Below are 11,129 nucleotides of genomic sequence, written 5' to 3'. Positions count from 1 at the left end.
TTGGACCAAATTCTGTTCTCACTAATTCTGATCCAGAGTAAACACTGAAGCAAATCCAAAATCACTACATTAACTTTGATGGAGTTGCTCTGGATTTAACCCATTCACTATCAGGAGAGATAAAACCCACCATTGTCCAATAAACATTAAAGTACACCAAAATGAAAAACATACAGACATATGATATATCAAATGGCCACACGGTGGCACCAAAACCTACAAAATGTTAAGAACATTTGTATTTTAGAGACTTTGAGAACTGCTTTAGCTTGTGGCCTATTACTAAAAACATAGGTGCAGAGGGTACTCCTGCTCAGGAATACCAGCATAAAGGCACAGCAAACACTATGATGTTCCCCTCATGGAGTTTCCTCTGCAATCTTTTGATAAGAAGTGAGGTTTCCAACAATACATTTCCTTCTTCCAAGGCAGAAGCTTAAGTTCTAGCTTCTAAATTACCCCTCCTTCTCTACTCCAGCCCTGTCACAGGATAGCTGGTCCCTGTGAATAGACCAGGCCGAGCTAGCCTGTGCGAGAACAGGTGGGCAACTCAGGCCAATTGAAGGGGACAGGGCTATACCTGGAGCAACAAAATACTGTTGGAGGACAAGAAGAAGGAGAGAGATGGGTGGGATAGGCTGTGTCTAGGGCTAGGAGCAGAACCAACTCCTGTGGTGGGGTCCTGGGAGCAAGGGGCCAGGTGTCCGGGAAGCCTTGGAGCTGCTGTTGCAGAAGGGTAACAGAGCTGGCTGAATAAGGACTGGCTAAGAAGGAAGCTGGCCAGGACTGGGAAGCTGGAAGAAGCAGGGTTACCAAAGGCCCCTGGGAGGGAAAGCTGTGGAACCCTACAACGAAGGCTGAGCTCAGGGAGTGGTTTTGTTTGTTTGTTTGATTTTGTATAGATGATAAACCTACTTAAAGGAGACGGTGTGAAAGTGAATACTTGCAAGCTGGAGAGAAGCTCTGCCAAGTCACAAGCCTCATGCACTCTCCTCCAGGCCCCAATCCCTCTCCCCCCACCAACAAATTGCCAGACTCACAGAGAGCCTTCTGCTGAGTTTAGAGAAAGATGAGCAGTGCTGTCCCAGAGGCAACTGACCACCACATGTTCTGCATGAGATTTCCATTCTGTGCATGGATACTAAGGGTACAATCAGTTCCTCTTATCTAATCATCATAAAATAATAATGGCTATTAACCCATTCATGCAAAACCACTTTGTCTTAGAGCACTGAGTTAAAACATTAATCTCAGTATGAGAATTGAAGTTTTTTGCAAAATAATTAACTTTTTTAATTCATTTAGCTAAAATTCCACTTACCAAGCAGCCACAAAAGAATCTCAGCTATGTTGCTATCACATAACTATTTAATGATGAGAACGACAGAAGTTCTATCCTGACAGTTTCAGAGTAACAGCCGTGTTAGTCTGTATTCGCAAAAAGAAAAGGAGTACTTGTGGCACCTTAGAGACTAACCAATTTATTTGAGCATGAGCTTTCGTGAGCTACAGCTCACTTCATCAGATGCATACTGTGGAAACTGCAGAAGACATTATATACACAGAGACCATGAAACAATACCTCCTCCCACCCCACTCTCCTGCTGGTAATAGCTTATCTAAAGTGATCATCAAGTTGGGCCATTTCCAGCACAAATCCAGGTTTTCTCACCCTCCGCCCCTCCCCACACACAAACTCACTCTCCTGCTGGTAATAGCCCATCCAAAGTGAACACTCTCTTTAAAATGTGTATGATAATCAAGGTGGGCCATTTCCAGCACAAATCCAGGTTTTCTCACAGTGTTATAACTCCAACTATAATTCTGATGTCATTGAGCCCATCATTCCACCCACTTTCCTTAAAATCAAATTGTAACTGTAGAAATAAAATGCATAATAATGCCCTTGTCTGTGGTTTGCTTAGCAACAGAAAACTGTAAAAATATAAATATCCAAGGGGACAGAGGAGCAGTGTGCATGGTATATTGTTTTAAAGCAAACCTTGAAAGAGTTATTACAAACATGCACATGACTGCATCAAACCATTAGGATAAGGAGGACATGTTGCATTTAGGTAACTAGTCTATAGTTTCACTTTCCTACAAATAATATATAACATTGGCTTCCGTTCTGTGTGATGTCTTAGTATGCAATCCGCTGGTAAGATCACAACCACTAGGGAAATCTGTTTAAAACACGGAGACTGAAGAGTGTGTGAAGAGGTCAGTAAGTACCTTTATTTTAAAGTTTTCCCCCTATATTAAAGGTTTTACAAGGCTTTTCAATAAAAATAACAAAATAAAGAATAGAATAGAATAGAATAGAATAGAATAGCAACTACAAAAATCACAATCTCTAGTGTACTTTCTTCTTGCAATATTTAATATCTCTGCCCTCCGAACCATCATGCCAAGGCAGCACATAGCACCCCTTCCAAATCTTTCTGCTAATTTGCAATATTTGAAAGATCCCTTCTTCTCAGAATACTGTTTGCTATGATACCACAGAAATTCAAATCTGAAAGGAGCAGAAGACAAGGGGAAGCAACTCTGAGGAGTTTTTCAACTAATCTAAAATCATGTATTTTAAGAATTTTATACATTGATATATTGCACAGGGCTTACAAATGGTTTTTATAGAAATGCCTCCTAAAAGTTGCATGCCCCTACTGTATTGTTGCTTCTGAGAAGTGTCTCACCATCAGAGCAGAATGGAGAAATAACAGGAACATGTCTTTCCCGCACTGTAAGACACGTGTCCACCCTATTTTTTCATACTGTGTGATCCCAACTACCCACACCAAGATCAGCTCCATGATCCAAGAGAATTCCATACTGGGTTGAAAGGCGTGATATTACCAGCACCGTATTTAGTTACCTTGCAACCTGGAATGGGAGTACAAAAACTAGACATTGAGGGATCTTACAGTAATTTAAAAATAATTGACATGGGGCATTGAACACATTAAAGTTATTGAAGTTACTGGGTTTGTTATGCCAATTGCATGTTAGCTTTAATTAAAGAATGTCCTTTTAAAATCATGTGAGCATCTCCATATATATAGAACACAACTCTGAGAAACAATGGGAGTAACACTATGCACACACTTCAGGGCTCTGATGATATAGAGCAGTAGTTCTCAAACTTTTTTTTTCGCGGAGCACTTGAAAATTGCTGAGTGTCTCGGTGGACCACTTAATGACCTTTCCAAATGTTGTTTGTACTGTTAGCTAACTATTGTAAAGTGCTTTGGATAAAAGTGCTATATAAAAAAACTTTATAATAATTAACATTTTTTTGTTCTACAAATAAAAGCACACAACTCATTTTAATATCAGTAGTCTTACCTTTCTAATGCGATGGATGTGCCCTCTCTCCCCCACCGCAGCAGCCCCCGAGCTCGGGCTGGGAAGGAGGGGGGGTCTCTCCAACTCTCCCCCATCACAGCAGCCCCCGAGCTGGGGCTGGGAAGAAGGGGGGTCTCTCTGCTGCCACAGCAGTCACAGAGCTGAAGCTGGGAAGGAAGGCCATCTCTCCCCGGCAGCCACAGCCCTGGAGCTGGGGAAAGTTGCCTATTTCTCTGGCTGCCACAGCTATGCATGTCCCAAATTCCCTCCACCCCCTCTTCGCGGCCCACTGCCCCCTATCACCTACCCTCTATCCCCATAAGGCCACCACCTCACCTTACATATGCGTCTTCTCCAGGGTCCAGGCACCTAATTAGTGGAGGCACGCCTGTGTGGCTCCACTAATTAGGTGGGTGGCCCTTCGTTCTCTTGTGTGCAGCTGCCCAGGTGCACACTTTAGAGGGAACTATCCACGGACCACTTGAATGGAGCTCGCGGACCACTGGTGGTTCACAGAGCACAGTTTGAGAACATCTGATATAGAAGGACTCAAGTTTAACACTATAAGGTTCAATCTTGCAAACACACTGAGCACTTTGCTTACTACCCTGAGTAGAGCCACTGATGTCAAGGCACTCACTACTCAAGGTAGTGTTTGCAGGATCAGATCCATAGTTACTCCTAGATTCATATGATTTATATCTATTGTAGAAGAGAGACAGAGTCATATGTCGGGTTACTACCATTCAGTTTTTGAGCTTCTCTGTGCACCAGTCAGAATGCTCATGAACTACTTGAAGATTAAAATTAAAGTACCTCCAGAAATACAAGTACATAAAATGGCAATGGTTATAAGAAGCAAAATAATGATAAAAATACATATAGGACTGATAATTTATAATAAAACTCAGAATTTCAAGGAACCCTATTAACCTACTCTACTACAGTTGTGATCTGAATCAGAAAATGAAAAGGGGTAGAGAAATATTTTCTGCAGCAGTTCATGCAAGCTAAAACTGGGGATAAAAGATTATATATATATTTTTAATGCAAAGTGTTACTGAAGAATTGTAAAGCATTTTAAGCAACATACCTGGAGCATGTGAAAAAAATTACTGGAGAGGGGAATGGGCAAGTAAAATAAGTGGGTAATACAGGAGATGGAAGGAGAAAACATAAGGAAAGTGTGGTAAGGAGAAAAGAAGAGGGAGAGGATTCTGGCTGCTGATCTCACCAGAACAGCAGCAGAAACGAGAGAAAGGGGAGGTAGAGAGAAGAGAGAAAGAAAGTGGATGGAAAGAGCATTGTGGATCATACCTTTCCTGGGATGGCCTACCAGCTGATGATTTAAATACTAAAATAAAAGCAGCATTTTGTTCACTAATATTTTGAACCAACCACTTGAAAAAGGATATGAATGTACCAAAATTTTAATAGCTATTTTTCTAAGAGGATTGAAGGGAGTTAACATGTACACAGCAGAGGTGGCACTGAATCGGAAGATTGCCTTCCCTCTATTCAATACTATAAAAGTCTGAAAAAGAAAACAAAATGAAAAATTGTATTTAGAAAATATGTACAGTGTGGACTCTCATACTGAGCATCACTTGTGCTTCATCGTTTTTTAGAATTAGCTGAATTCTGCTCTCATTTACACCTCTGCAGACTCAATGACTTCATGTCTAGTTCACCTAACATGCAAGACAGCCTCCAACTGAATTTCTACAAGTAGAATCGTATGAAAACATTTCAACAGCATTATTTAGAAAATACAAATATTCTATGTCTTATTTGACAGAGGACAAAATGTTCTCTAAGTGTACACACCATTTGATATTTGTGTACTGGTGCCTATCTTATAATGCATATTAAGATATGCTAAACATAATTTTTATACATTCATTAAAACTTCAGAATTCCCTACAACAGGTATCTGCAGTATGGTGTCATCCATATAAGGAAATGGTGGGGTGGAGTGATAAACAATGATGGCCTGATTTTTCAAAGGTGTTTTGTAAACCTTATCTCCCATCAAAATAAATGGAATGGAAGATACTCAGTGCCCTTGAAAAAGAGGCCTCAGGTTTTTAAAAACCACGCACTGTATGGACATGATATGGCATATTCAGATTTTCCTCTCATGCACAAAGTTAATTTTTTTCACAAAAAAAGTAGAACTAAAATTTTTTATTCTTTTTTATATTTATCATGAGGCTTTTTTGGCCATGAATACCTCTACCTTTCATTTTTAACGATTTAAAAGCTTATCTGTGCTACCTAATTAGCACACAGAATTCAGTGAAGATTTGTGTTTCAATTCCTACCCTCTGCCCACAGCTTCAGTAATAGGCTATATATTTTGATTGTGTTAAAATGGCATTTATAAATGGAACAGCTTTGAATGAAAATATTTTCTTAAAACCAGAGAAGCCAAGAAGGCTCAACCTTTTATTCAACGCACCTTATACACCTAAGTCTCTGAAACATTTATATTCCACATACACATGGGGCCAAACTAAGACGGTCTCTGCTCAGGCAAGCTCAGAGGTGGGAGAGGCTTGAGCTGCTTTCTTCCCGATGGAGGAGAAAGCCATACTGTGAATATCTGTGCTCCTTGACTGTAACAGAGACTTCTTTGCACTGCAGGCAGCACTGGACATGTCGAAAGGGACATAAACCAGTAGTATCGCCAGTGGCCCCACTGCATCAGCTAGGATGGGAGGGCAGCACTTGAGGAGGGCATGCTATGCTTTATGTACAGGTATAGTAAGTGCTGCTGCTGTATCCCTGGAGGCATAATACTTCCCTCCACCAGAATGAAGGCTACAACTTTTAAACCACACACTGATTCTCACCCCCAGCCCTCTGCTGACTCCCAGAACCATATTTTAGTCCTTAATGAGGCTTTATTTTGGTCCTCAGTACACTTGGAATTTCATTTGCTTTTCACCACATTTTTGACCCCTTCTCTCCTTGTTTCCCTTGGGACTTCATCCCTTTATTTCAGGAAATTCTGGCTGAAATCCTGAGCTCCTCACAAACTTTCTACTGCCCTTACTCAGACAAATTCTTATTGAAGCCATCATTTGTGTGATGCAAGCTTGCTGACACACATTTATGAAAGGAAAATGGAGCCTGACCTAAATGTACAAAACTCAAGGAAAATCAGTGAAAATTTACAAAAAATTCTGATCATAATGCATAAACTTGTAAAGCATTTAAACCACCATAGTTCAGAAAAATAACCTGGTCTGCAACATCACTATCCCATGGCCAATTGTGAAACTGTTTTAGCAATTAGAAAGAGGCAGCTATCCCATTTTCAGTATTAATAGCAATAATTACTTTTCTGATGTCTAAAGCATAATGATCTTGAAGATAAGTTTCAGATCTCGAACGGTGAGTCCTACATCATTTTTAGTGGAGAACTGAGGGGGGGGAAAAACCTAGCAGCTGGCGCCAAATCCTGCTTGCCTTACTCCGAGACTTCAACGGGACTAGTTACTGGAGTAAGGCAAGCAGAATATGATCCTAAATCAAACAACTTCATTTTCAGATATAACTCTCAGTTTAGCCACAGCATGAAGTGTTTGTCAACATGTGAACTTTCAGAACACAACACTGAGCAAATAAAGACACATATTTCTTCTTAAGGCTTCTTTCTATCTGTCTTAAGCTCATCTCATCATTATATTGCTATGGTTTCAGAACTGAAAATGGCTAATGGGGATTGATATAGTTCCTTGGTTTGCTCAGTTAATGTATGACTCTTAATAGTGATTGGTTTTTTGTTTTTGTTTTTAGAGAGTACTAGTTAATTCTCAAGGGGAATATATTTCCATATACAGCAAAAAATCCTGAAGACAGAAAATTCCATGAATTTCAGCTAGCAGAGTTTACTCTGGCTTATCCTATGATGGAGCGGGTTTTTCTGTTGTTGGAGTATGTACAGTGCACGGCCCGAAACCTGAAGATCTGGGACATCAGAGGAAACAGGGCCTCGTATTTCTGTATTTCTCTGCCTGGCTCCAATGGGACATATTACAGGATTATGCAAAAATTTTACCTTTCTATATTTCTATTTCAATAACATATTTTTAAAGAGTATAATAAGAAGTTTTTATGTTATGAATACTCCAGCAAGGAGCCCTACCTCTTCCCATATTTCCCTACCTCTTTGACTGCAAGCTCTCCTTTGAGCCCTCTATTACAGCAACCTTATTCTGGATAAGGAACATGCTTCAAAGACTAACAGTCCTTCACCCAAACTATCTAGGAAGAAGATACAATGTCTCTGTAGATTACAGGGTGAGGAGGAATGCATTAGGAGCACACTGGTATACTATCTCTGCCTAACGCCTTGCCCCGACAACCCAAAGCAATGAGAGAATGGATCAGGAATAAAACCTAAGTTTTCCACATAATAGTGAAGAAAACAAGCAAGAGGGCCATTCAAGGCAGCTTTTCAGTGGATTTCATAATGAAAACACTGACATCCTTAAATGACAATTTCACATACAGATACAATAAGAGTGAAATGCCAGAATAAACCAGGGGCCTGATCCTGTAAACATGTTTTACTGGATGCAGTGCCAAAGAAGTCAACCATTGGAGCACTACATCTGGGTTGGGCCCAAAGTAGTGGAAAAAAGGGAGTCCTGCAGAGGGTCTATATCATTTTAATACTCTTAATCTCTAACAGAAACATCTTAACTGCAGTCTTAAGAAACACTCACTTTTTTATTGATATAATATGGGTCCAGATCCTCCAAGGGCTCAGACACCATTCCTGGAGGTATGTCGCCGTAAATAAATGGCAGTGTCTTTCCTGCCTCCAGGTCACTGTTTGGTTTTGGTCCATTTTCATCATCGTCATCTTTACGTTCTTGTTTAGACTTCTTAGCTTTTTCTTCAGCAATACGTTGTTCGATAGCTGCAAGTGACTCTCTCGTGAAATAGTGGAAGCTGTCAGGTCCTGGTGGTACCAGCACTGATTGTGCCATCTTTTCATCCTGCACCTCTTAATTACCGTTTAGCCTCTCACATAAAAAAGTGCTAAAAATATAAAAACACAGAAAAATATTAGACTACCACCACACAAGCAATTTAAATTGATATACCTTCGTATCACTGTCTGTAGGGCAATTTATTAAATAGGATACTTATATGAGAATGAGGTGTTGTGAAATTGATCCATTCATTCGTTTTTCTTTCAAGATAGGGCATTTAACTTTTCATTTGGTCTCTTTTAGATGTCTGGAAAAATAACAAACCTTTAAAACTGTAGTTTAAAATTAATTTATTGCTTATGAAAAGTGATGAATTGGCAGCTATAGAGAGTGTATAAACTAATTTTAAAAGTAAATAGAAAAATTGTTTCTTTTCTTTCTCCCCAAAAAATGTTGTGACCATTCTAATGAATGAGATAGTTACTGGGTAGTATAAAAGGATGTTTTCCCGCACAGTCACTGAAATAAATTAACAGTTAAAAGAGTGTTTATTATGTGGTGTCGGGTGGTGGGAGCATCCAGCACAATTGCCCTTTTAACACTACCACCATGAAAGGTCTTATGTCAGACCAACCCTCCCTCTGTGAGAAGGTGTGGCTTCCTCAGTATCTCATCATTGACACTGAAAGCATCAGCCAGAAGGATGCTTGATAGAGTGTTAGGTGCTCCCTCTTTTCAGGGACAAGCATGTTGGCTTCACAGATTAGGGAGCAAGGAACCAGGCTTAAGTACCTGAACGCAAATCCCCTTTCTGGTATCATATCATGTGCTGAAAGAATTTCTGTGTTAAATCCAAATTGGTCTTCGCTACGAAACATTCTTAGACCCTTTATTATCTGTTGCTATCTTTAAATTGTGTATATTTTGCGTAATCTTCAGAACTGAGAGCAGAACCATCTTCTTTTAAAGCCACCTTATACTTCTGCCGAAAATGACAAATGGAAAATATTTCCAATGCAGAGATACTATGATCTGAAATAATGAATGTAATCTGTGCATTTGACAATTTTCCCAAGATTTTTTATCTGAATGGGGAAATTATATTATCCATGTAATAAAACTGCAAATGTAAATCAAGATTAACAGCTTCAGTGCCAGATGATATACCAGAAAAGCAATTATTAACTTAAAATGATGTGACAACCTGAATTTTCCTGCACAATCTGTTTTTTCATTTCCCTACTAAGTACACATAGACTTTTCCGACTCCACCACAGCTGCAGCAACTTCATGTTTTCAGAGCTATCTGAATAGAAGCTAACACCATGTCTAATTCTCCATTCTTCCGTCCTCACCATACTCATACCCATCTCCTCCAAAACACACACACAGCCATGCTGCAACTTCTGCAGGTACATCTGTGAAACATGCTCTCCTACTGCAGTCAAATTCACCTGGTGCATCCTGCCATGGATGTTTTGGAGAAAATTGCTGTTGGAACACATGTATAGTTTGGTGGCAGCAGAAGGGTTAATTATGAAAATGAAAGGGGTCCTACTGCAGAATCCTTACAGATTTTATTGTTAATGATAGAAAAAGACAGAATGCTCTCTAAACACTATAGGTTACAATTTAAAAATGCATTACCAGTATAGAACCTTGCACCTGTGTGGATTTGGAACGACATCATGAAGAATGCAGCTAAAATTCCATCATGCCTTTTTCTTTTTTCTTTTTAATTCTCCTTCAACAGACCACACCTAACTTCCTGCTAAAGGATCCTGGTTATTGAAGTAAAAACTGGCATTTCCTGTGCAAGAGACTACTAGCTGCTGTAATTGTTACAACCATTAGATGGCATTCATATATGATCACAAGACATTTCTGTAAGAAACCAACTGCAGAATTCAACTAGAAACTTTTGATACTCAATTACTTGCTTAACCTGAGGCTTTTGGATTGAAACTCTGGCTTTTACAGAATCTTTCCAGTCTTCATGACTCTCTAAACTCATGCAACATCTGTTGATGCTGAGGTCACAGATATTAAAAGTGCAAAAATTACACTGATCAAAAGAGAGGAGGGATAGAGAAACGGGTGTTGCCCAGGCTGGCTGCAACTACGGCAGTTCTTGAGACCTATGGTAGTCTAGATTAATTGAAAGTAAGGGATACATAATTTTTCTAATGAATTAGATATATTTGATGTCTTTTCAATACAAGCAGCAGAGAAATGCAGCCGTTGGGTGCAAATTGCGGGTAGAGGGTGGCAGGTATGGGAGCTCAGTACTGCACTGAATCTATGTGCAGGTATGCAGCCAGGATTTACAGTGCAAGATGCAGAAGCAGGAACCTCAGAAACTCGACCCCGAGGCAGCCCACTGAGTAATCCCCTTTGGGCCCCACTCCAAATGCTACCTTATTTCCTTTTCCTTTTCTCTCTCCTGCTTTCTCTGGATTTTCTATTCTTAACTATTTTTGTTTTTATTTATTTTTTTCATTTACTCACCTGGCTAGCTATCCTTTCCTTATCTCTTCACCACTATGTTCTATCACTCACTTTTTACACCCATACTTACCCATATCCATTCTCTCTCAAGCACTCATTCATTCGTTCTTTCACTCCATATCCATTTCATTATCCAGCAGCTACCGCTTTTCTCTTGGGTTGTGAAGAGGAGCCCAAAGAACAGTGGACCACTGCAATTTGAGGCTGGAATGGAGAAGGGAGGAGTAAGAAAACCATGAGGCACAGGAAAAGCCCACTCCTGTGGCCTTGACAGACGGAGTCAGGAGGGAGGGAAGCATGAAGCCACGCTGCAGCTTTAGGGGA

General features: G+C 40.0%; 1 protein-coding gene across 1 annotated transcript in view; it reads right to left on the bottom strand.

Moving 5' to 3' along the window:
- LOC311528676 (sodium channel protein type 2 subunit alpha) overlaps positions 1–10,031 on the bottom strand; it is a 100,561-nt gene extending 90,530 nt beyond the window's left edge. The window contains exons 1-2 of the mRNA XM_084643981.1: positions 9,945–10,031; positions 8,085–8,403 (exon numbers count right to left, since the gene is read on the bottom strand). Coding sequence (XP_084500107.1) covers positions 8,085–8,359 — 275 coding nt within the window. The 5' untranslated portion in view covers positions 8,360–8,403; positions 9,945–10,031. The remainder of the gene's footprint in view (positions 1–8,084; positions 8,404–9,944) is intronic.
- Positions 10,032–11,129: the final 1,098 nt, after the last annotated feature.

This window comes from Lepidochelys olivacea (assembly GCF_965140295.1).
Source record: "Lepidochelys olivacea isolate rLepOli2 genome assembly, chromosome: 11".
Lineage (NCBI taxonomy): Eukaryota > Metazoa > Chordata > Testudines > Cheloniidae > Lepidochelys > Lepidochelys olivacea.
This window is presented reverse-complemented; position numbering and strand designations above follow the sequence as displayed.